Source organism: Apus apus, chromosome 4 (assembly GCF_020740795.1).
Source record: "Apus apus isolate bApuApu2 chromosome 4, bApuApu2.pri.cur, whole genome shotgun sequence".
Lineage (NCBI taxonomy): Eukaryota > Metazoa > Chordata > Aves > Apodiformes > Apodidae > Apus > Apus apus.
Window position 1 is genome coordinate 17,205,143 of NC_067285.1, and position 26,254 is coordinate 17,231,396.

The 26,254-nt window shown below is 43.3% G+C and overlaps 2 protein-coding genes across 5 annotated transcripts in view; one reads left to right on the forward strand and one right to left on the reverse strand.

Moving 5' to 3' along the window:
• TBC1D12 (TBC1 domain family member 12) overlaps positions 1-11,619 on the reverse strand; it is a 42,071-nt gene extending 30,452 nt beyond the window's left edge. For 2 of the 4 annotated variants that reach the window (XM_051619834.1, XM_051619833.1), the window contains exon 1: positions 10,154-11,064. In XM_051619834.1, the coding sequence (XP_051475794.1) occupies positions 10,154-10,947 (794 nt within the window). In that variant the 5' untranslated portion in view covers positions 10,948-11,064. Of the gene's footprint in view, positions 1-10,153; positions 11,067-11,517 lie in introns of those variants that run through there. The other 2 variants (XM_051619837.1, XM_051619835.1) reach the window with 2 other exon arrangements.
• A 10,692-nt stretch (positions 11,620-22,311) lies between these two features.
• Positions 22,312-23,661, forward strand: LOC127384219 (D(1)-like dopamine receptor). Its single transcript, XM_051618304.1, has one exon. It carries the CDS (start codon positions 22,312-22,314, stop codon positions 23,659-23,661), a length of 1,350 nt encoding a protein of 449 aa, XP_051474264.1.
• Positions 23,662-26,254: the final 2,593 nt, after the last annotated feature.

A 26,254-nucleotide genomic window follows, 5' to 3' on the forward strand; every position in this document is an offset into this window, starting at 1 on the left:
TCACTTTTTATGAATGCACAAGTGAAAATACACAATTTACTTCGAGTAGATATTAATTTAAGTCAGTTGCTTGTGAAGGCAAAAATCACATTAGAATAAACCTCACACAGTAATTCTAATCCAAGAGAAATTAACCGGAGGTTTACAAATAAACTTTGCTGACAATGGAAAGACACTCTTAACATATTGTTTTGGCAGTCACTAGTATCACATCTGATGTGTCTTGACAACAGTAAAGCCTTACAAAAGCTCTGTTAAGGAACAGCATCAGTGAATGCTTACAAGGTGCATTCACTGAATTGCAGAAAGTGTACTAGATTAGATATATTTGTTGCTGCTTAGAATATTCATGAGTTTTACTGATTCACAGGAAAAGTCATCCATTGAGCTAACTATAAAATCAATAACATTTTAGTACAAAATCTCAAAATCCATTTGAAAACTTCAAAATTCCTTAAAAAGAAGCTTACACTTTGGAACTGAATCATGCTTTGGAACTGAAAGGACCTGTGGGATATAAATGTTAGACAAGTTCATTGAATTAAGGTCTGGTTTACAAAAGTCCAGTGGAAAACTTGCAGTGGAAAACTTTTTTCCCTGCAAGGTTTATATAACTACACTGGAATACATATTAGTGCTCTCAAATGAAACTCAAAAATGTTTCAGTAGGTGCACTGAAGAGTTTGAAGAGCAACTGAAGCACCAGAGACTAAGAACCCATTACTGGCATGTACCAACACATCTATTCCTAACACTGGATTACACTACACAAAACCCTATGGGCTCTTGCTATCACACAACTACAACAGCTGTAGTAACAGCTTCAAATGGCAGTTTTCTTACTTAAGCACACAGCCTCAACTATTTCTGCCCACAGCACTCTGTGCAAGGGTTTTACCATACTGATGGTACAGTAATCCAAAGATGTTAACCATTTCCATGCATTGTACGTGATGTTCTAGTAATGCAATTGCTTGTTTCCACTCTTGTTTTTGCTTTTCAAATAACTTCTGAGTTGTTTATTTTAAACTGGTGAAGTCGAAATGCAGTTGGAATTAAGTCTCAGTAGGGGACTGATGGAACTTGATATTTTAATGGGGTTTTTTTGTTGACTTTGGGGTTTTGGTTTCCCTTCCCTCACCATAAAATCAGAACACAAAACTTTTTCCACTTTCCAAGCTAGCTATAAGCCAACCCAAAAGAATGACAGATTTCCAAGTTTCAGAGGATGTTACTGGAAAATACCAGGGACAATTACTTCAAGCTTGATCTTAAAATTCATCCAGCACCAGACTAGCATCTGGGATACCATATTTGCACAACAACCACTCAACAAAAGCTAAAGTGCTTTGAATAGCAACAACCACGAACATTTTGTGGGAAAGTCACCAAGCCAGACACAACTCCAGAACTCTGCCTCTAGGTATAAATTATTCACCTCTCCACAAGACCAAATAGTCTTGTGATAGTCTTCTGTTTGATAAAAAATGTCAAATTCAAACCTAGTTTCAAGCTAGATGACAATTTGCTACAGTCCTTTCAAGGACCACAGGTATGGATCTCCTTCTTCCACAACTCTATTGTGTGCCACTAGCAACTACCTGTATTTCACTGCTTTGTGCATCCCAACAGAACCTGAAGTTGCTCTCCTTCCCACTTCAAATGCACATCCTAGGGTTTCCAAACTTAATTTGGAGCCTTAAAAGAGCTGGTTAGAAGAATAATCTCTGATTATTCTGGGTTCTAGTGTTGTTGAGATCTAGTACTGCATAACTGGAAGCAATCAACAGTATTTACTTGTCATTTTCCCCTAAAACTCCCATTTGAGTCCAGCATTCTTAACAGTAACACTAGGAAACAGCATTCACAAGCCTGTATCTGCCCTTAGTCTTTAGCTTTAAAACAAGATCTAGATCCTGACTCAGCACTCCGTAACACTGTAACCTGGAGCCTTTAAACTCATACATTCAATACCTGGGAAGTACAAGCCCTAGCCTGGAATGCTACAGGACTGAAGGAAGTCCTTCGGTAGCACAGCTATTCGTTCTAATCTGGTAGAGAAGCAGGAGCAGGAATTAGGCTAGAAACACAAAGGAAAAGGAAAACAGCAGTTTAGAAATCTGTGAAATGCAACTAAGTTATGAGATGGCAAACCAAAATGCAGTCCTGGTGTGCATAACAGCTTATTCTGTGTAAGTACTTTTAACCTCATTGCCTAGAAAGCCATCCTAACTGTTTAGCCAGTGAGTCTAGAAACACAGTTTTGATCAGACTTCTTAAAGGCCTGGCAAACTCCAAGACAATTAGTCAGCCAAAGCAGACAGGTGCCCTAATAGGGATTTATCTCCTCCACATTGAAGGTTGCAGCATCATTCTGTCTCCTATTAGGTAAAAGAGAACTAAATCATTAGAACTCCACTTTCAGACCCAGACTTCACCTGTTCTGCTGCTTTTAGTTATCCACCTACAAATTTCAAGGGTAGAGGAAGGTTGAGCCATTTAAGATGATTATCTGTATGAAGTATATTAAAATGAGCCTACCTTTCTCCAATTTGTTAATCATGCACTACAAAAAAAATGGCAAAAATCAAGTTATATCAATTACTGAGTCAAGGACATGGTCTCAGAAGAAAGCACAGAATGTGTGATTATCAAGAATGTTACACCTGGGCTTCCTTACTGTTCACTTTAATATACAAATAAATCTAACTGAAAATGTTGCACCATGTTAAACAATAACAAACTGTGGGCATCCCTGGAAAGAAGTCCTTGCAAAAATTGAAGCCTTGAAGCATGGCATCAAAGAAACATTTGGGGTTTTTTTCCAAATAGAATATTAAGAATTCAGAGTTATCTTACAAATAAATGAATACGGTGTTTAAATTTTGATGCTGAGAGGTAGATTACTTTTCTCTAATTTCTTTCACTTGCAAGGCAAATTTGACCCTGCACAAAATATTTGCTCACTAATCTACAAATAAAATAGTTCCAACAAGCGACATCTTAAGTCAGAGTACTAAAAATGACGGGGCTTTTCTTAGGAAAAAACAAACAAACAACAACAACTTACTGTTAAAACATTTTTCTGAGTTTTACTTTACACATGTAACAGCCTGGTTTACTGTAATATTAAATAAACAACAATTTCTTCTCAGTGTATTCACCTTTCAAGATCTACGGTAACAAGGAAGTGCTGAGAAAACAAGCTTTGAAAGTCACAAAAGATGAGAAAGAAAGTGAAAGTTGATTGACTGTATTTTATTAAGTATCTAGTACCTGTTATTATGCACTGCATAAGATGACTGTCTCATGTTAAATCCAGGAAAGCAAAACACAAACAGGAAGGAATTGGCACCACATCAAGAGCATCCTAACTCTATCCTATATAACTTTTTCTCCCAGAATCACAAACGCTTAGGGGGGGAAACGAAGCATGGCATTAATGCTACAAATGAGCACAGAGTTGGACAAAAAAAGTCTTTAGCTTTCTGTTTCTTTCAAATATAATTTAAAAAATGCCATTAAAACCCCTGGAAGTTGCATTTCTCTGCAATATCTAAAGTATATTAAAAGTCCACCAACTCCAATAAAACCTCAGAATTTGTAAAAGGAATATAAAGTAACAGAACTCATTTAGAACTGTGTATGCATTACGATTCAATTGATTTTGTATCTCTAGAAAGATCAGAGTTCTGCTCTTCCTCCATCCTTATGCTAATTTTTACATAAGCTTCTTAGACACACACAAGAGGTGTATGGTTGATATCTGTTGAAATTTGATTTAGTTGAAAGACACACTGACAAGTACACTACATACATACCTAATGACCTAATTGTTACACACATATTTTTACAGGTATAGCACTAAAAATACTCATTTATCAGTTAAAACCATACTTTCAGAACAGCCTGCATAAATTCTGGAGACCCCTGCAAGCCTGCAACTCCATATTCCTTCATGACTACAACTGAGTACATAACAAGAACTATTGCACATGGTAAAACATGCCAGCGTGAATATAAAACGCAAAAGTTGCTTAGGAACACAACAATTTTTTTTTCATATTCAAGTCTTGTCCATTCCATTAAAGTCTTATGTGCAACCACTTGGAAATAACAGCAGAAAAACATTGCTTGATCATAGACAATTAGATCCTCTGCTTTAAACAAGACTTTTCAATAATTTACATACAGAAACAAAAGTAACTCAACTCTAAGCATAAATAATGAATCATTAAAAGGAAATAAAATCTTTTTGCTTAGCCACTTACAAAGCTTGCAGAGCAACAAAAGCAGGATTCTATTTCTACATTTTGAACTGCTTATATACAGTGGAGCATTTGTAGAAATTTATTAAAAAGCATCCAAAAAGTTACAATGTACATTGAGTGCACACAGTAACCATTTCTTAGAACAATGCATAGGGTGTTCCTGTCATTTTAGATTTTAATTGTATTATCCAGGAGCTATTTGCTCACTTTTGCATGCTCAAAAGTGTTTTCTCACATTATTAGTTATGGCTGTAAAATTGACATGAACATAAAAGTATTAACAGCAAATACTCCCTATTTTACAAATATACTATTCAACCCATCCTTTACTCTCAGATTTCAACCTTAATTTGCAAGTTAATATGCAAGTATTTTTAGGTTTGGTTTAAAACTCTTGACATGGAGATACAGAACAAACACTAATAAATTTAGAGCTTAATATACATTACAGAATCACAGAATTCTAGGGGTTGGAAGGGACCTCGAAAGATCATCTAGTCCAACCCCCCTGCCAGAGCAGGGTCACCTAGAGCACATCACACAGGAATGTGTCCAGGTGGGTTTTGAATGTCTCCAGCAAAGGAGACTCCACAACCTCTCTGGGCAGCCTGTTCCAGTGCTCTGTCACTCTCACAGTGAAGAAGTTCTACATGTTTTGTTTCAGTTACTCAGATTAACATCAGCCCATTTTGATTCAATGCATTCATATGTTTGCTCTGAGCACAGTTGCTCTGAATTTCCAAGCTCTACACTATACTGGAGGTGACCCAATCCATTCTACAGTTCACATCTTCTACCACATTGCTACAAGAAGCTAGACACACAAGCTAGCTTCTCTACATTTTCTTACCCCCAAAACACAGATCTATTACAGGATGTTTCTAGTTTCAGCATCTTTTTGCAGTACAAAGATCACCGCTTTCTCTCCACACCAAGACAACCTAGAGAGTATCCCAAACCTCCCTATTCAAAGGAGCTTCAATGTCTGCATCTGTAATACTCTAACATTACAGCCTTAAGTGCAAGCAAGATTTTTGTTTCCACCAAAAAAAAAATTAAAATAAGGAAACAAAAAAGTCCTAACCAGGAAGAACATGCATCTTCAGCAAGACAAAGCTTACAGTATTTTTATTTTTTTAAATCAAACTGTGACACTTCCATTAATATCAGTAGTCAATTAAAGCCTCAGCTACAATTAGGTATATCTGAAATCTAATGAACTGTCAAGGGGTAGCTGCTAAGGATTGATGGGTGGGAAAAAAGGAGGTTTCCGGCCTCTTGGAGAGGATACAAAGATTAACCAAACTGTTATGGAACAGCACCGAAGAGACTAAATTAGATAAACCCTAACACTCAAACTCCCAGTTGATATCTGTCCCAAAGTGGCTTTACAAATTCTGCTTGCAAAACAGTTTTACTACAGGCACACAAACACCTAGGAAGTTTGAAGAATTTAAAGTATTCATCAGTATCACAGAATGCTCTATACAGAACTTTTACTGGTTAACAGTATTTTAGCATTCTACATTATATTACACCCTTAACAAAGAGCTGTTACACAGGTCAGCTTTACAAACAGGCTCAGCATTCCAAAACATGTAAACAAGCAGACATATAGGCAAGGTGACAGACAGTTAAATTTCAGAATAACCAAGTACACAAGAGTGAAGGAAGATAAGCAGTGTGGTCTCACCTTTTCTTTTTTTTCAGAGTAAGCTAGCAAAGCAGAACTCTATGCCAAACCATTCTGTCATCTTCATCATCAATCTGACAGTTCAGCAGCAGCTATTTTGACACTACACTGAACACTATGGTCAATCTTCTGTAATAACCAAATGTCACTTGCCCACAGAATCTAAACCAAAATCCTAGATCTCAGCTGCAAGAAGCAGAGAATTTCTACCAGATGTTCTGCTATTTCTTGCATGACCAAGGAATAGCTATTCCAGCCAAGTCACAGCTGGTCAACCAACAACATATATTAAGCAAAACAATGCTAGAGGAGTAAGACCCCTTCCACCCACGTTCATATAATGGCCAAGTTGTTTCAGCTCCACTAAGGGGAAGCTCATTTATCTTCCTTGCACCAGTCTTGTTCTATGCTCCCTTCTGCTGCATCAACTCCAGGACTCTCCATAGCTTGCAACTCAATTCTACTCACTAATCCCACAGAAAACCATCCACATTTTCTCACTCCCCAGCTTAATGAGCTACAGCAGCTCTCAGAGGATCAAATAAATACCAGAAGCAGGGAAGAGACATTCCCTTTGTTTCCTGACAAGAGCAAATTCTTCAATCAGCTCACCAAGATCTCATGAAAGTATAAACTAATGAAGCAAGCTACCTAAAACTGATCACTCACTTTCATTTAAAGCTGAAGTCACCATCTTTATCAGGTCAGTCACTACCTGTAGTCCAAATGTTCCTATACAAGATACCTTTTAAAGACAAGGGTGAGAAAGACTTCCAGCCTTTAACACAGCCTACAGGTCTGTGAACTGGAGCTTAAAACACAAGGCAATTTTATTTTGAAGACTGTCCCAAGAGCTGGCAATGCAATGCATCCTACTCTAACCAGCCTGGTTAAACCTCATTTAAGGTTTTTCCTTCTCCCAGAGTACAAGTTGACTACTTAATCATGTAATGTAGCACTACTACAAAGTACTACTGTACTACTCTTGTAGCCACTCAGTGTACCAGGTTTCTGCTGTGGTTAGCAATTCATGATATATTTTAGTCACAGCTTCAGTGATAAACTGCAGAAATGCTATAAAATGCAATAATCCATCTCTGATCTGTTAGACAGCTGATATTCATATGCAAGAGCCTGATGACTTTGTGTTTTACAAAGCAAGGAAAAAATTCCCCAATCTACCACTCAGCTGCCTACAGCATTTGAGGAACAGCAAGCAACTTGCAAAACAAAAAGCTTACAACAACAAAAAGCTAGAATCATAGCATCATTTGGGTTGGAAAATACCTTAAAGGTCACCAAGTCCAACTGTAAACCTAACACTGCCAAGTCTCATTAAACCACGTCCCTAAGCACCACATCTACACGTCTTTTAAATACCTCCGGGGATGGTGGCTCAACCACTTCACTGGGTAGCCTGTTCCCGTGCCTGTCAACCCTTTCAGTAAATAAATGTTTCCTAATATCCAATCTAAACTTCTCCTTACTCAACCTGTGGCCATTTGCTCTCGTCCTATTACGGTTACTTGGGAGTAACACCCAACTGCCCTACAATATCCTTTCAGGTGATTGTGGAGAGTGATAAGGTCATAGAATGGTTGGAAGGGACCTTAAAGATCACCCCCCTGAATGTGCAGGAACACTTTCCACTAGACCAGGTTGCTCAAAGCCCCACCCAACCTGGCCTTGAACGCTTTCAGGGAGAAAGCATCCACAATTTCCCTGGGCAATCTGTTAAAGCATCTCACCACCCCTCACAGTCTCCCCTCAGCTTCCTCTTCTCCAGGCTAAACAAATCCAGATCCCTTAGCTGCCCAAAGCAGACATGGTATGAAGCAGGCCAGCCTGGTAACTGAAGAGCCGGAAATAAGCAGCTGGAAAGAGCAGCCTCCTAACCCAGATCTGCCATGACCAAACAGTTTGTCTGACTGGGCAATTATAACAATGAAGCTTTCACACTGAAGTTATCAGAACTTCCCCCTTGCCTTCTTTCAGTTTTTTAAAAACTGGACATTTCTTTCTTTTAAATAATTTCCATATGACTATTGGAAAAAATAATGGGAGCTACCCAATTTTAGACAGTTTCTGAACTAAACAAAGAGCATTTCAACTGCAAAACATTCTATAAAAGATGATCCAGACTGCTGAACTGTGTTCAACACATCCAGTACCTTATCTCATATTCAGTGGGAGCAGGTACACATTCTGACAAAACACAAACGAGTTGTTCTCTCTTAGCAAGTACTTCTGATAGAACACAACCACTCAGTACAACTTAAACTTTGAAGAGCAACATCACATGTGGCACCATGCTCATTCAAAAATACAAGCAACCATCTGTTGAGAAGGCTCACAAGGAGGCATTGGTAGCTACTGACAGTCATTCCTAGGACAGTTTTTAACAATTTCTGTCCTCACTACTGAGAGCCAAGGTATTTCTAAGAACTGGAGAAAAACCAACTCACAATGGCAACTGTCAGTTTTCAATGAATCTGAGCAGTTTTTAAAAAGTGATAAGTCTACGCCTTTAGAGCCTAAACTAGTGCTACTACCTCTAGAGACAAACTATCATGGAAGAGAAGTTTTGGGTTGATTTTTAAAAAACAGTAACAGTGATTTTTATTAGTACATCTCATTTTGGCAGCTCAGATAAAATCAGCTGTAATGAAGACACTTCTATGAATGTATAGGCAGAGCTGAAGGTGAAGTCTCTGAAGCCACTGAAGCTCACAAGGCAAGATGTACGAGGCACAGCCAGCTGGGCCAGTCAGAGGCTATGAAATTGGCTCCCTAGCAAATCTTTTTTTTCCCACCGAGGTGTAAGCACTGTAGCTTTTTCCAGGATAGATGGAATTATTTTTTTCCATGTATTATCCAAGCCTTCACCGAAAACAGTACACATCAGTGTTTACTGACAACTTCTGCTGCACACCAAGTTCAGTCTTCTTCTATGAGGAAAATTCTCCAGAATGTCATGTGTCCCCCCTAGGGCACAAAGCAGCAAGTACCAATCTTACTGTTCAAAGTGTTCAAGTAATGAGGCAAGGAGAAAGTCATATACTTCAGTTCATGTAATGTGGGAAAAAAGAAAAAAAGGGTGGGAGGGAAAAACACTAATAGGAAGTAGTGGGCATAGAGGGACATCCCTCACCCTATCCTTAAGCAAAGTGGAGGCATCAAACTTGCCCTGCAGCCACCACTATCCTTACTGTCAGGCAGGGATCCATCTCTCCTTTTCCTTAGGGCTGGTAGAAGGTGCCTGTTTCTTAAATGGACATTCTGCCTTGACATCAAACCTCTCCTCTTCTACATCAATTCTTCAGTTAATAGATTAAATCTTATTCTGTCTTCTCAGAACAGTTAGAGACCCACTGGGCTATCAGAGTGACTGTAACACAATAAGTATAACTTATGAAAGTTTATGAAAATAAAAGCTCTTTGGAATTTGGAAATTAAAGTCCCCTCTTCATACAGAATAAAAGCAATATGGAGTATGCTACAAACTATGATATTCAAGATGCATCTCCTGTGAAGCACATTACAGTGACTGATGCTACAAAATCCCCAGGTAATGAAGCTAGATGCCCTGTAGTTTTTGGTTTTGTGCTAGAAACTTAACAGAAGCCAAATTAATTAGAGCACAAAGCCCAATCGTTGAAGCTTTCCCCACCACATTTTGAAGTAACTAAGTTGCACCTACACTGTCAACAAGTAGCTAAAGTTTCATGAGCATTTGCAACTTGCACGATGATTCTGAGAATCACCCGAAAGTACCTTCCAATACCAACAATTTTCACCTTATTCCTCAAGCAGTTTAATCAGTACCACCGTGTTCATTCAGGCAGTAAAACACCCTGGCACAGGAAGCAAATTCCAGTTTGAAGTCCACGTAGTTTGTAGCAGCAGGAGTATCTTTATCATGCAACCCTCACGTCCAACGCCAAGCCCTCCCTTGCTGTAGCAATAACTACATGGCGAAAAAAGAGCCCGTCTGGGCTGGACTCGCTCGCATCATCTGACCAGCAACACGCTGCCGACGCCGAGACACGGTCCTTCAGACAACCCCAGCACCCTCCGTGAACCGGCCCAGCGACCTCAGCCCCCGCCGCGCCCCACGGGGCAGCCCCTCCCCCGGCGCGGACACAGGCCGGGCGCCGCTACCGGCCCCTCCCGCCGCCCGCTCCTTTACCTGGTGAAAAACTCGGCAAAGCTGCTGCCGGCGATGCCCACCCGCCGGGCCCTCTCCGCCGGCTCCTGCGGCGGCCCCGCGGGCGCCGTCCCTCCGTGAGGCAGGTGCTCCGGAGCACTGCGGCGACGGCTCACCTCGTAGGTGTTGCGGGAGTTGAGGTTCACGTCCGTGAAGCCGAGGGGCGGCGGGGGCTCCGCCCGGCCACAGGAGGTCCGCACGCCGGCGGCGTCCCCCGAGGGGAGGGCTGAGGAGCCGGCCGTGCCCCCCCAGCGCCGCTCCGCCTCGCTCCGCAGCCGGCAGCTCCTCAGCGGCCCTTCCAAGGCGGTTCCCGCGGGGCCGCCGCCGCCCCCCGGGCCGGACGGGCACGGCAGGAAGCCCCCGTTCTGCAGTTTCTCTTTCTCCTCCCCTGGCCCCGGCTCATCCCGCGCCGGCTCGGCCCGTCCCGCCCGAGGGAGCGCTGGCGCCGGCGGCGGCTCCTCCGGAGGCGGCAGCAGCAGGAAGCCGGCGTCCCCGTTGGTCATCCTTCCGCAGGGGCCCACGGCGTAGGCGGCCCCGTTGGCGGGCTTCTCCGGACAGCCCTTCCCACCCGCAGCCGCGGCGGGGCCGAGCGCCGCCAGGTACCGCTGCAGCCGCCGCTCCTGCCCCTGCCCGCCGCTCCTCCGGCTCAAGCCCCGGCTCCCATCCCGGTCCTCGTCCTCCTCCTCCTCCTCCGTCTCCTCCGCCGCCGCCTCCTGCCGTCCCGCGGGAAGCACGGCTGCGCTGCCCTGAGCTCCGGCATCGTCCGGCCCCACCATTTGCCGCCGCGGAGCCCCGGGGATGCCAGCGGGGCGGGGGCCCAGGGGGCGGGGCGCGCGCCTTCCGCCGCAGCTCGCGCCGCTCCGCGCCCGGGACCGCGGCCTGGGGGGTGCGGGGGGCGGCGATCCCGCCTGGCGCAGGCGCGCGGCGCCGGCCCTTCCCCCCGGAAAGCCGCCGCGGAGCGGCCTCCCCGGCGCCGCCACATCCGGGACCGTCGAGGTGGCACCGAGACGGGATCCTCCCCGCCAGAGCGGTGCCCCGGGGGCCGCTGCCCCGCCCCCGTGTTCCCGCTAAAGGCGCGCGGCATCTCCCGCATTCCGCCGGCGCGGGAAAGCCCAGCTGGCTTCCGGCAGCCTTGTCCCTTCCCCGGCGCCGAGCTAACACCACCGCCTGCCCCTCCGGCTGGGATTAGCGCTGCAGGGCCGCCCGGGCACACCGCGGCCACCCGCCCGCAGGGTCGGTAGCCGAGCACGGTCACCTTCCCACGCACCCACAGACCTCCCGCCGCCCCAGGGCCCCGCAGCGCGTTCGGCAGTTTCAGTGCTGACCACGGGGCGAGGTGTGCTTACGGGAGGCGAGGCAGGCGGGGAAGGCAGAGACGGGCCCGGGCGGCCCGGGGCGGGCAGCGCGATCCCGATCCTGGGGGCGCGGCGGAGGGAGGACCCGCGGAGACTCGGGCACCGCGCTGCCCCCGGGGGCGGGCGGCAGAGGAGCGACCCGCCCGCCCGGGGAAGAGGGGCAGAGCTCGGCGGCGCTGGGCGCACCGGAGCCTTGACAGGGCGTCGCCGGGGAGGGGAGCGGGGCTGAGGCGGGCGCCGGGCGGGCAGCCGGTCCCGCGGCCGTGCCCCGTCCCGGCAGGAAGAGGCTGCAGGGGGGGAAAAGCCCGAGACATCAGGGCCCGGCGAGAGCAGCGCCCGGGCTGTCTGTGAGTCTGTTTGGAGGAGACAGCACGGCCTTGAGCTTTTGGGGTGAACGAGAGGTAGGATGGGCGCCTTGAAATCGTAGGGTGAATCCCCTCTAGAGCAGCGATGGGATCTCAGAGCTGCTCAGGTTAACAATGGGGAGGTGGATGGAGGACCTGCAGGAAGGCAGGTGCCAGCACCATGTTTATTACCACATCTCTCAGAGGAAAAAAAAACAAACTAGTCATTAAGACCCATTTTCTGCCTAGTGAGTAAGAAATGCCGAAAGTCACAAGCAAATGGAAGGGCTAAGGGGCTTCAGGTCTCCAGAGACTCAGTAACAGCATAGGCCCTATGCAAGGTCTATCAGGCTACCACTTGCCCAAGGCAAGCACCAAAGGCAGCACCTCAAGCCAGATTACTGCAGGAATAGAACAGCAAATACTCACGACTCATAGCAAGTGTAGTAACAGTCTCTTGGAAATCCTTGGCCAGAAAAGTCCTCCATCTGGTAACACACACCATCCAAGGTCCTGCAGCAGGGTGGAGGTCTGTGCTTTTAAAGGCAGGCAAGTGGGGCATGCCCAGAGAGAGAGGAAATGGGGAAGAAACAGGCATCTCCTTTTGTTCTGTTTTTTCTTTCAAATTGTGGGCATCTTAGAAAGAAAGATTTAAACTGGGAGTCTTCATACAAATAAAAGGTCGATGCATTTAATTTTGTTACAACTTGTTAGGACTTGACAAGCCTTCTGGTCTTGGCTTTAGTAAATAAATAAACCAAAACATTGTACTTTTGAGGTCAGACGTGCAACACTGGATGTTTTACATGTAACAAGCAAGTCTGATCGCATCACTTTTGACTTGAGTAGCTGGCAAACACATGGGATCTCAGAGGCTGGAGAAGAAACATGATTTTGTTTTGGTTTTCCTTGCTTATCTGGATAACAGGCATGCAGCCTCTTCCCGCTACAGCTGTGCCACATAAAGGACCGTTGCCCTCAGCTGCTTGCAAAAATGCCCAAAAAAGGTTGCCAGGATTACCTAGCCTTGGGATATGCCAGCTGAACTGCTTTTGGGAGCACTTTGTAGGCTACTTTGGTCAAACCATTAGTAAAGATGAACTAATTAAGCTTTTGGCTAACTAAAGCTTTTTAATTAAGCTTTTTGCTTGATTGTAACTAAGATGGTAGGTTTTCTGTTTTTCAATGTTACCCAGGTTGTCTCAAACACGTGGGGTCTGATTGATGTGCCTACTGTGTCTTCATAAGGAATAATAATCAAAAATAGTCTTGGTACTGTTCTACCCATCTTAGTCTAGTGACTTCATACATTGTAAGAAGGGTCCAAGAGGGATTTCACTTAACATCTACATAGTCACTGTTACCCTGGATAACGCTATATGAAGTGAATTGTTCTGGAAACACAGCAGCACTCTATGCCTTGTAAGTAAGGAAGGGGTGAATGCAGTGTGAATCCACAAAGTATAAATTATTCAGGAGCTCATTCTGCACTGGGACAAATGGAGAGCTATCTCTGCCTTTACTAATGAGAATTTTAGGTTTAAGGAAACTCCCAGAAATCTATAGAGTGTTTGTGCTCATTTTCAACAGTGTTCACTGTTTACCTGGGATGCTATATGGGCCTGTCACTCTTGCATAGACTCCTGTGATTTATTTAATGTAGAACCTGCAAAATAGTACCAGAAGTTAAACAAGCTAAGCAAAATGAGGACTGGCACTGAGATTGCAACACAAGATTGGCTCATGATGAAAGTATTTCCATGCAGCTGGAATAGTTGGTAATTATGCCAGGGATTCCAAAGGACAACAGGATGTTTTACATAAAACAAAACCACTTGATTTATTGCAGTTGCATTGATTTCCACCTCTAGGACTTGCTAGACAGACAGATTAATTTATATTAAAAAAAAATAAATTAAACCCCACACATTTCCAAATAATATTTTGGATTTTAAATTGCTCCTGTAGGATGGAATTCAGAGATGGAGGATTTCAAAACTCTGTATTGTATTTTCCAGAAGTGGTCAATCCTGAGGAATACCTCAATGAATGAAAGAATTAAAGATGTAATTAGCAGGGATATGTATAATACAGTTTGCACATAGGTGATAAGGAAACAGGTTTAAGCTAAGTGTATAAAAGTCAAGACAGTAATTCACAGAAAACTGCATGCTCCCCTGGGCAACTGGTTTCATTTTAGAAGGTCATTCTGATTTGGATGAGCATGGATGAGCAGGTACTTTGAAGTCTGTAGAGGATATTCAGCCATCCATGGGGAAGAAGTGGGGACTAAACAGCATATAGGTGGTTATAAAATCCAGGAATGTTAAGAGTAGGGTTGCTGAAAGGACTAGGAGTGAAGGAACACATTTTGAGCCTTGTGAGAGTGCAGTTTCATGTTACAATTGTTACAGCAGATCTGTGAAATCAGAAGACCAAAATCCCACGTCATTTCACTGATGCATTTTCAGGCACAGGCCCCCAAACAACTGAATCATCACAAGTGAAAGAGAATTAAACTGTGGCTGGAGGCTGGGAATGACTGGCTGGAGTGGGAACCTCTTATCTCTACCTTCACATCGAAGAAATTACAACATGGGATTCTACCCTAACCACACCATATGGTAACTGTGCTGTTGCCTGATACTGTTAAAAATGACATTATTTATACTATAGTTCTGATCTGGTAGTGAGATTCTTGGTAATCCAATGTTTTAGACATACTCACATGAGAAATAGCATAATTTATTTGTGAAAAGAAAATAGCTGCTTAGTTGAATATTGTGAATAACTCATTAGGCAGTGATTTTGTATTGTCCTCAAATTGATGAGGGCAATTTGCATATAGTAAGATCCTTTGTGCTCCTGGATCTGTAAAGTGACCTTTAGGAAGGAAGCAAATTTACCGAAGACGATTCTGTGAAGAAAGAGTGAGTCATGTTACACAAACGTGAAGCTGAGCCTTTTTGCTAAAACATTTCTGCAGTAACAGAGCCTCTACCTCAATTTACAAAATAACTCAGCTATGGAAAAGATACTCTGGGCATTTTGGATGTCAGAAAGAAGAGAGCAGTATCTTTCCTACCTTAGAAGGCTGTCAGCTCTGAGTGTTATGCCAGATTTGGGGTGGCAGCAAGAGACTACATATGAAACAGGTGCTAAGTGAGAGGAATATGGCTGCTTTGTTCTTGCTGTTAGCCACTGAAAGAGGAAGGAAGCAATTGCCACTGGATTCCTTATTTTATATTACAAGCAACACGTAAGACTTTAAGATAAATAAATCCTCACTGAGACAGCATACAAATAACACACGTAGATGTCTCAAAGAGTTTACAATTAAAATACTGTGCAAAGAACAGGTCAGGCTTTTCAATACTCCTTAAAGTTTGCACGAACTGCAACCCTCCATCTTGTTCTGGAGATGCATAGTGTGCTACAGTGACCAAGACTTGCTGCCTGAGAGAGGCAGCCCTCTTGCTTGTCAAATAGACCAGCAAAAGAGAGCTAGACCTGTCAGCATTCTTGACTGTTTTTGACGGCTGACCTTTCAATACTGTCCCTCATTAGGAATAGCCCCTGTCTATAACTGTAACCTTCCAAAGGTCTAAACACTTAGGAAATGCCAGACATTTATCATTGAATCAACACAATTCCAGGTCATTAGTTTTACCTTTGGTTTCCATTTTGATCTGTATTGCCCCATCTAATTATGGATTTTAGTGATACAAACCATTTTTTACTCTCACGTTTAAAGCATAAGGAATATCCTGCAATAACATAGTCCAGACAATTGTTTTCCGGGAGGAAAAGGCATAGATGCAAGCTGCCAGAGAACAGACATGAATGAAGCAGCAGGAAGAGGTGAGGGTAAACAGGCAACACTGGATCTCACAGTTCTTAGCCTGAGATCCTCACTCACTCAGACAGTAACCCTGTGTTGTTAATGAGGCATATTTTTCAGATGAAATCAAAGGGGAGTGACTATAATGAAGCAGAGATCTGAGCCCTTTTCTTCCTTCCCTGAGAATATTTTGGCTAGTTATTCCCCACCTGACCCTTTTGGGTTGGTTTGTGGATGTTTTTTAGGACCAACAGCATTTTTTCCTGTACTTATTTCATCCACTAATTAGACCCATTTTGAATCACTTATATTCAGCCTGTTTTCCCTTTCCTGTTTTCAAGCAGGGTATCGGCATATTTTTGTGGGAGCTCATTCAGTTGCATGGATTCTACTTTGCATTTTTCCTACCAAAGTTTCATGTCACATGCAATGAGTGCGGTTTTTTTTTTTTAATTTTTAATTATTTTTCTAAAGTTAATATGTAGTTGATAAAGATTTGTTAGTCCCCCCCATGGTGATTACAACCTTATCACATTTCTGTCTCAGTCTTGTGCTCTGTTTGCTCACTGTGTCACTAACACTAATAAAATAACTTCTATAGTTGATGCAATAAAAGCAACAATAAAAAGGATTATTGTGATTTTTCCCTTTTTTGTTTGTTTGTGTTTTGTTTTGTTTTGCCAAGTCATGTTGGATTGGTATTCTTAAATTAATATATATTTTTTAAAATGTATTGCAGTGCACAATGGAGGCTATGAGAGCAGGACTCTGCCTTTTCCAAACACATTCTCTGTGCTTCATAAGCTAAATTCCTATTAAATATTGAGGAATAATCTCATTGATCTGATGTAATGCTGCCTTGAACCTACAGGTGCTATGTACATATATATAGGATGACTGTAAAGTGTTGCCAAGACTGAGCATCAGGTCCTGGGCGCTCTGAAGTTCTGTCCACTAAATTTAGTGACAAGAGAAGTTAACTTAGAAAAAACTGATGAAACTTGAAAGAGTCTCTCCTCCTGAATTCAGTGGGAACTGAATTGGGTTTAGTACAACTGGCAGATTCAATCTTAATTTTATTATAAATTATTTTATTGAGATATGACCTACACAGAAGCTTTTGAACCTTTCACAGAAAGATGAAGAAACTGTCACAGGGTGTATAAGAGCAAATGGTAGAAAGGCTGAACAAGTTTTCAGTGGCAATGTTGGTGTGAACAGACCTTCCTCTGTCCCAGCTCCTGGTCATGCATTCATCTCCCTAATCCTGCCTGCTATTATGCCATCTCAGCTGTTTGTGTGGCAACACAATGAGTCAGACTGCAAAAATGATATGGATGAAAAATAACAATATTTTTGCCATGTTTCTTTACAGCCCTAGCAGTTCTGCTGGTTTCGCAGCATGTGAAGCTGGGTGATACAGACACATGAATAAATAAGCTGGAAACAGGAGCTGCTAACCTCTGTTTATAAAGCACTGGTTGTGAATGCTGAACCTAAATAGTAGTACACAATAATTTATCCTTAAAAGAACAGGTCTCCCTTATCTTGAGCAAACAGAAAAGCAGGGAGTGGTTGGAAAGGGTAAGGTCCAATTTACAACTCTGTGTCTAAGCTGTGCTAAACTGGGAGATGGTCCCTTAGGAAATGCTGCAGCCAGGCACAGCCAGTATGATTGAGGCTAATCACAGGCAGTGCAAAAGGGGAGAAACTTCTTACATGCACTATTTATTAAGGACATTTGTTAAGTATATTTACTAATAAATGTTTGTCTATTTAAAAAAAATCAACATGCAACACTTGACACCATGGATGGCTAGGAATAAGGAAAATGAGAAAAAAAACCGAGGCAGATATTACTATGTAGAAATTTTGCCACCCGGTGATGCAGTGTTGCATCCTACACATATTCTGAGTTATTTTCCAGACAGCACTGAAAGGTTGTGCTGCTGAGTTATTCTGTACAGTTTTTTTATGCAATGCTCATCACTACGAAGTCCTAGTCCAGCACTGCATTTAGTAACGGCTACAAGAGCAGCCCATAGATAATGTTTATGTCTGACTTGTGGGACAATGGAACACTTCTCATTTCTCACTATATGAGAAACAGAGCATAACTCATTTTATCCTGACTCAATGTTAAAAGCTAATCATACACCATGCCTCTGCTTCTCCATGCAACAGTTTCCATAGATGGAAAGACAAAGTAAGACCAAAAGGGATGTAGTCTGTCCCTAATCTAAACAATTGAAGTGTCTCTTTGGAAGTACTTGCCGTGCAATCAAGAAATAGCCAGTGCAACTAATATTTGTCATGTTCAACCACAGGGAAAGAAACACATACTACAGTCAAGGATCTTTTTTTTTTTTAATTATTATTTGCTTTGTATTTAAACACAAATTTACTCAGTTGTTGCTGGAGAAGAAACCTGGAGCATGAGGTAGCAAGGTATGTGAGGTGCTGAAACTTCTGAGGCAAAGTGTGCAATCAAGTGACTCCACAGGATGGAGGTTTTTCTGACCAGGCACAGTTCCCTAGTAGTTATGACCTATGTTCTTGACTGGGAAAATTTAATGTGGCTCTTATAACCATGAAGTCTGGGAAAGCCTTGAAGATAAAGAACAAGAATTTGAATCTTAATCAATTTCCAAAGTAGCCAGTGTAGGCTGCAGAGACCTTATGTATAAATGTCCTTGAACATGAATGCCCAGTTACTTTAAATGCTGTAGTTTAGCCATAAGCTTTCAGTAAGTGGGTGAATTAGGCTTGTCATTGCTTGCCAAGATGGGCTAATAACCTACCTTAGATAACAGAAAGTTTGTGCTGTCAAATGAGTGTTTAAAAAGAATCAAAACATTGTTCTAAAATAGAGGTCGAATAGATTGTAGGAATGTGGGATCTTCAAATAAAGAAGAGTGAATATAGGGTTGTGAAGCTTTCAAAAGGCTTTTATCTGCCTCCTGGCATTACTTCTGCCTTGCTTACATTCTCTGTACCTAATTGTTGTTATTCCTCAAACCTGGGTTATCCAAGCACCGAGTGTTACTGGTGGCAGTGGCACGTTCATCTCTTCAGGACAGAAAAAATTGCACATCGTCTCTTGAGTTGTCTGACTGGAGCCCAACCAGCTCCAACAGTGACTGCATCCAGTCTTTTAACAAGAAGAGATTAAATTATCCTTGTGAAACACTAAATTCAGTGGCTATCATGTATCACAAGTGCTAGAGAGCTTGCTGACAGGCCTGTTTCACTAAATCTCTAAAATAAGCAAACAGAAAGTAAAACAAAAAGCAATATTGTGGCTGTCAAATATTTTTAAGTAGAGATCAAATTGCACTTCTTAATGCTGAGTGCTAAGCTTTGTCCCATATAGACAGAAAATCCATTTTCAACTTACCCTTTGAAATATCACATATCTTCTCTCAAAAATATATTTACACATTGTGGAGAAATGGGCAAAAAAGTAAGGAAAAATCACACTGGTTTTCTGAATTATTAAAATTTACATATTCTGAAGCAACCAAAGAGATACATTCCCAATTTATCAGATAACTTTTTGTTGGAAGTGGAACACAAATTATTAATGTATATAGTAATCTGAATATGATTTGGCAATAGTTCTGCCACATCAGTTAAAAAATGTGGATTCAGAACATTTTTCATTCTGCAAATTGCTGTGTGTGCCCTTTGTTGGAAACCTATGATGGATAACATTTTTTTTAATTTTAAAGCTTGTTTTATAAATGCAATGACAGTCAATGAAGCATTTGTACCCTAAAGCATACAGAGGTAGAATTTTGAAACAGTCAACACTATTATAGACCAGTTTTCACATTATTATCTTGACAACTTTACTCTTGATTAAACACTGGCTAAAGTAACATAGGTACTGATTACTGTAGCAATGTCATGTATTTTGCATTTCTGTTTATGAAGCAAAATCAAAAAGCCATTTACTGCCACAGCCTCTCTGGGAAAAGGTAGCCACTCAAGTGGTACCTGAGCAGCAAAAATGGCATTAAACCATCTTTGTTTCCTAAATTATGGGCTGTGTCAGGAGCCAGCTCAACCCCAGCACTACTCCCACCAGCTTGTGAGCTGCTCTGCCTTGCAGGGATGCTTCCTGGCAGCCAGTGAAAGGTGCTCAAGGTCAGAACAGGCAGGAGTGCTGTTCCGTGTCTGTCCAGGCATTAAAGCTTCTGGTTTTACTTTCTGAATTTAGGACTGCACCTAAATATCACACTGGACATTTAATCCCTGTCCAAGTTGGGAAGGATACCCACATAAAGATATCTACCTTCAAAGGTGCTCGGTGAAAATTACTAGTGTTCAGTCACAGGCATCCTCCCAGGCCAGCCCAAACCAGTGAGCCAGTGGTGATAAATGGTCAGCCCCAGTCTCTGAACTGAACTTCTTTTGTAGAAGCAGCTGACTAGAACTGTGCTGGGGAGGAACAAGCTGAGGGAGCTGATAAAACCAAGCCACTATGTACACCAAGAGGGGAAAACCCAAGAGACTCACTTATGCCTGTTCTGAAGAACAGTGGAAGGAAGGAATAATACCTTGATAAAGGAAGACAACAGGATGACCTTATCAGTGTGATTATCACCACAGAACTTTCCTGGAGAAGAGGCTGAATTAGTGAAGCTGATCAGGAAAATGCCATCACCAACATGACCTAATGAAAACACGCATAGCAGGATGCTCAAAACATGGATTTTGCTTTTAAACTAAGCCTCACCCAGCAGATTAAAATAAAGGACAAACTTTAGTATTATCTGTGGTGAAATGAAAGCATGATTTTTCTATTTAGTAATAAGCACAAACTAAGAGTTAGTCCTTAGTATTGGAATGAAAATCAGAGACCTACTGTGGTTTGCAGATGTTGGTAAAATCCATGTGTGTGGAACTACAGATGGTTCCAAGTAAGATGAGGTGTGGAGTTGGCTCTTCTGTTTCTATATTAATTTGACAGTTACTACTGTTTTAACAAAGTATATATTTTATCAGAGAAGGTTCTAGATAAATTGTTTGAATTATGAGTTAATGTTATAGACAAACACATTAAGAAGAAACATTCCAATTTTCAGTGTCACAGCAGGAATAACACAGTGAGCTGCTTTTTGGAGACTGTGGTCTCCAAGGCACAAAAGAATTAGTATCTTAAAAACATGGCCTAATGTTAACAATCTGTTATGAGCTGGTACAATCCAGCTAGTTCATGTTAAATATGATTATTTTTACAATGCTAAACTGCTATCTTTGCTGTTCAAAATTTGCTTAACAAATTTTCAGCCTCTGTTCTAATTGCAAGAAGTATTGTAACAGTACAATGGAAATCAAATACTTACTGACTTGAAAATTATGTATATTGGCACTATTAGATTGGTAGTTATAATCGGGAGACAAAAAGAAAATATAAAATACCTAATCTAAAAATAAATACTTGTTTGCCATGTTAATTAATTATGAGTTGATTTTTCTATTCACAACCTTTCTTTTCACAATTTTTTTTTTTCTCATGACAGGATTATAAAATAAATTCTATAACCTAAGGATACTTTATTGAAAATGGGCTCTGTGTACATATATGTATGTATATTTGCAAGACATCTTTATGACAACTTGTATACAATTATAACAGGAAATTGGAGACTGTTGAAATACATCAGAAAACACCATCAGCTGAAAAATACAGAGACAGGGTTTGGATGCTTGTGTCTGAGGAAACGCAGGAACAACCTTCTGCCAAAATGCAACAAATCCAAACTAAAGATGTCTTAGGTTTCTATGCTCTTGGTTTCTTTACATAGGAATTTGATTCAAAACCATAACAACAAAAACCCCAAACAGCAAAATACTGTTTCGTTGAAAGCACAGCTTCTAGTGCCCAGATTCGACAGCATTCTCGGCGTAAACAAACGCGAAGTGCTATCCTGCTCTTTAGGAAACGTGAAATGTGATCGTGGTCTCCCAAAGAGGGAGATGCTTGGAAAGCGCCAGATTCTCGTCCCTGACACCTACGCAAGTACAGATTGAAGACTGCGGAAAGACTCTTGCAGGGCGATGCTGTGGGGAAATTTCCCTCCGTGCATTAACGAAGGTGGCTTGACCCTGGGAACTTCGCACGCCGTTTCCCACCCCGCACACAGCTCTGTCTGAGCGTGGGTTCGCTGCCCTGCTCCCACCAGCTGCCCGGGCTGCCGGCCGGCGGCACACGGAGGCCGCTCCAAGGTGCTGCTCGCCCATCCCAGCTCTGCGGGGCAGGAGCCGCGGGGCTCGGCCGGCTCGACGGGCTCCATCGCCGAGGGGCCGCCGCCCCCCGCCCCGCACTCCCGCCCAGCAGGACGGCCCCAGCCGACGCCGCGGTGAGTAGCCCCGGGGCAGCCGGGCCCGTCGCACACTGAGGGGAGCGGCGGACAGAGATGTCCCCGCGGGCGGCCGCCCTACCGGCCCCGCCGCCTGCCAGGGGTCCCGCCGCCCCCCCGGGGGGCGACCCGCCGGAGGGAGCGGCCGAGGGGGCCCGGGAAAGCGGAGCCGGCCCTTCCTCCGGGGGAGCTGGGCTGGCTCTGCCCCGCGACTGCCGGGGAAACGACCCTGATGGGGGGCGGCCCGCGAGCCCTCACGGGGTGCCTGCTGGGCGCCCTGGTGCTGAGCACGCTGGTGGGCAACGCGCTGGTGTGCCTGGCCGTCCTGCGCTTCCGACACCTGCGCGCCAAGGTCACCAACTGGTTCGTGCTGTCACTGGCTGTCTCTGACCTCTGCGTGGCCCTCCTGGTGATGCCCTGGAAGGCAGTCACTGAGGTGGCTGGTGGCTCCTGGCTTTTTGGCAGCCGCTTTTGTGACACCTGGGTGGCCTTTGACATCATGTGCTCCACTGCCTCCATCCTCCACCTCTGCATCATCAGCCTGGATCGGTACTGGGCCATCGCCAGCCCCTTTCGCTACGAGCGCAGGATGACACAACGCCTCGCCTGCACCATGATAGCCGTGGCCTGGGCCCTTTCCATCCTCATCTCCTTTGTCCCAGTGCAGCTACACTGGCATAAAGCCAAGGATATGAGATATCCAGGCTCCTTGCTGCCTGGGACCCCCCGCTGTGATGTCAGCCTGAATCGCACATACGCCATCACCTCCTCACTTATCAGCTTCTACATCCCTGTGGCCATCATGATCATCACCTATACCAGGATCTACCGAATTGCCCAGGCCCAGATCCGCCGCATCTCCACCCTCGAGAGAGCAGGGGGGCAGTGGCCAGCTCATGGCAAGGAGCCTACCTCCTCTTTGCAGAGCTCCCTGCGCAAGGAGACTAAGGTGCTGCAGACCCTCTCTATCATAGTGGGAGTCTTTGTTTGCTGCTGGCTGCCCTTCTTCCTGCTCAACTGCCTGCTGCCTTTCTGCCAGCCTGAGCTGGAGAGTGGCCATGAAGCACAGTCACCCTGTGTTGGCCAAACCACCTTCAGCATTTTTGTGTGGTTTGGCTGGGCCAACTCCTCAGTGAATCCAGTGATCTATGCTTTCAACGCAGACTTCAGGCGAGCTTTCAGCAACCTGCTGGGCTGCCAGTGCTTCTGCTGTGGCACACCCAGATCCACTGTAGTGAGGGTCAACTTCAGCAATGAACTGGTTTCCTATCACCATGACACCACCTGCCAGAAGGAAGGAGCTGCCTCATCGTCAGTACCTCCCCCCACCATCACTGCCTGGGTGCAGCCTGTACCCCATGCTGTAAGTCTTCAGGGAGAGGACAGCAGTGAGGAGATGTCTATGGAGAAGAGGCCTGTGACTTCTCAGACACAGGCTGCCCCTGGCAGCTGTTCCAAGAGTCATCAGGGGCCATCCATTTTGCAATTTGATTGCAAGGCAGAGTTATCCCTGGAAACTGTTACCCCCTGTTCAGGCCTTGGTCAGTGTGAGGGACCCCATCACCCTGTTCCAGAGGGTTAAGTGTGCATTTCTTGCACACAGCCATCCCATGGGGAGAGTTCACTCTGCACATGAGATACATCTGTCTCTCAGCAAACAAAGTCCCATGCCAGAGGGATGAGGACCTACCGCTCTTACTTCGGAGGGGTGAAGGGTGTACAAAGTCCACCCCAAAAGCATATAGCAACCATATATTAACCTCTTCCTACAGCCACCTTCATCTCTTACTCTTTCACAAATCAGTAGACATTTCCCATGCATTTGTTCACCCTCACACTTCAATCAAAATATAGTGAAATAATTAGATCAAAATTAAAACAACTCACAGTTTGAGGCTCTGTAATATAACCTTACATAGATAAATTAATCTTAGATTTAGCTTCATTGCTAAAACCCATTTCCCCCCCCATCTCTCATGGTTTTACATTATACATGTGCATAGTTCTGGTCTTAAAGGTTTGTGTTTGGTTTTACTTCTGTGCTTACTTCAAATCTATGTATCTTGATTTACACATCTGAATCTGTGCTTAGGGTCTTTAATAAAAATTTCTCTGTTAAAACATTGCCATCTTATGTTGGGTTAAAAGACTGCTTAAAAACCCTGGAAAATTTATGTAGGACCCCAAACCCAGTTTCAGGTGCCACACTTTGGTATCCAAGCTTAATGGTACCAAGCTAGGATCTTCCTCATCCTCAGATGTTAGAAAATGTGGTATCGTATTAGGCTGAAGTTACAGTAGGATGCTGTTTGGGAACTAACTACTACAATTTAAGCTGCTATGAGCTGAGGCATCTGCAATCCTCCTTCCTCCTACTCATTCAGGCAGCTAGTGCTTCCAGAAGACAAGCTGGTCCACAAAATAAAAAGCCAACCAGGTCATCTCTCTGAACCCATTTCACTATTCATAGACACAAACAGCAGCAAAAGGCAGAAAAAATGGGTGTTGGATGGCTTGCAGGAGAGAATATACTGGATGATAATTTCTATATGAGTAAAAATGTTCAGCAGACATTAAGGGAATACAAAGGGACTTTTCTGTCTACCACTCTGGAGTTCTGCTTCTGACCAAGTGTGCTCCACTAACCACCATAATTAACCCATTTTTTCATCTTTCACCAATGACTGAGTTGATTTACCTTGATTAATCTAAGGATATTTTGAAAATGCAACTGTCCAGAAAGAGACATCAGTAATGCTTACACTGCGAGAACCTTCTTGGATATTCAGTCGTATAGATGGCACAGCTGATATCTTTCAGAACAGTGATCCATGCTGAAAAGCCAGCTGCTGAAAAGCCAGACTGTCCTCCCAGTAATCCTGCTCCCTATGAATTTAAATGATGTGTAGTTCTTAAATTTCAGTACTCATTTCCCCTCAACACCTTCATACTTATGGGAAAAAACTGCTTTTGCTATCCTCCTCTTTTCAGGAATGTGTTGTGTGACTGTAATCCATTCTTCACCACCAAGACTGGCAGGACAAGAGGCAATGAGCTTAGTTCTAAGAAAGATCAAGACAAGACTTCAAAAAAACTTCCTAAGAATAAGGATAATTAAGCACTGGAGTAGATCGCCTAAACAGCTTATGACATCTCTCTCAGTAAAAGTCTTTAAGAAATCTTTTAAACATCTATCAGAAATTACACTGACACTGTTAATCCTGTCTTGAGGCAGCAGGTAGTGTAATGGTCTCTTGAGTTCTTTTCTCATTCTGCTTCATGACATGACTCCTTAAGCATTGAGCTTAAGAAGTTTAATTCTTTTTATTTTGTTTTTTCTTTTTTGTAGCATGCTGTGATCTGTAGCTATTTTCTTGGTGGCAAAAAAAGCATAGAGATAAGAACTTTGAGACCCCATTGGTGGGTCCTTCTTCTCTTAGTGATTATTCATTTTTCTTAGTATTTAACAACCATCATTCAGCTTGCCTAGTGCCTCATTTGGAGAGCAACACTGAAGCAAACCTAGTATTTCCTTAAAAGAGATACAAGATCTGTGGTTTTGGTTTTGATTCCCTTTGATTATTTTCTAGATGATCATACATGAAATGTACATGGATTCAGATGCTAAAGGGTCAATGAATATGTGAGAGGATTTTCCTTGGTACTTTTCTTCCTTCTTACATAAACAAGACATGTATCATAAGAGTGCCAACGTCTTTTATCTCCTGCAACCAAGATTATATTTAAAGCTGTAAAAGATGTCTCATCTTACACCCTCCACACTAAAATCCACGCTAGGGATATATCCACATACTTGCTAAGACACTATCCTGAAATGTGTGACTCCCTTTCTACCTGCTTCCTTCTCCTGGGCCAGCAGTCTTCTGGCAGTCATGGCCTCGTGAAATTATTATGCACAGGAGCTCTTTTAGTGTGTGTACTTTTTCATTATTGGTGATAAAAGCTGTTGATAAATGAAAGGGAAAGATTTACCTTCTTAAAAGGTTTGCCCTGTGTGTGGGAGCTGTCTCACCCAGAAAGTAGTCTGAACCAAATACACAGATTGCTTAAAAAAATGTATGAGAGAGTGGGTGGCAGAAATTAAGCGATTAATGTATTTGACTGACATTTTATCTTAAAAATAATCAGAAATGCATGGTAGCTTTGATTTATGG

Bases quoted from the DNA above. Each gene is read 5' to 3' on its own strand.
- LOC127384219 (XM_051618304.1), top strand. From the start codon at position 22,312: ATGGGGGGCGGCCCGCGAGCCCTCACGGGGTGCCTGCTGGGCGCCCTG.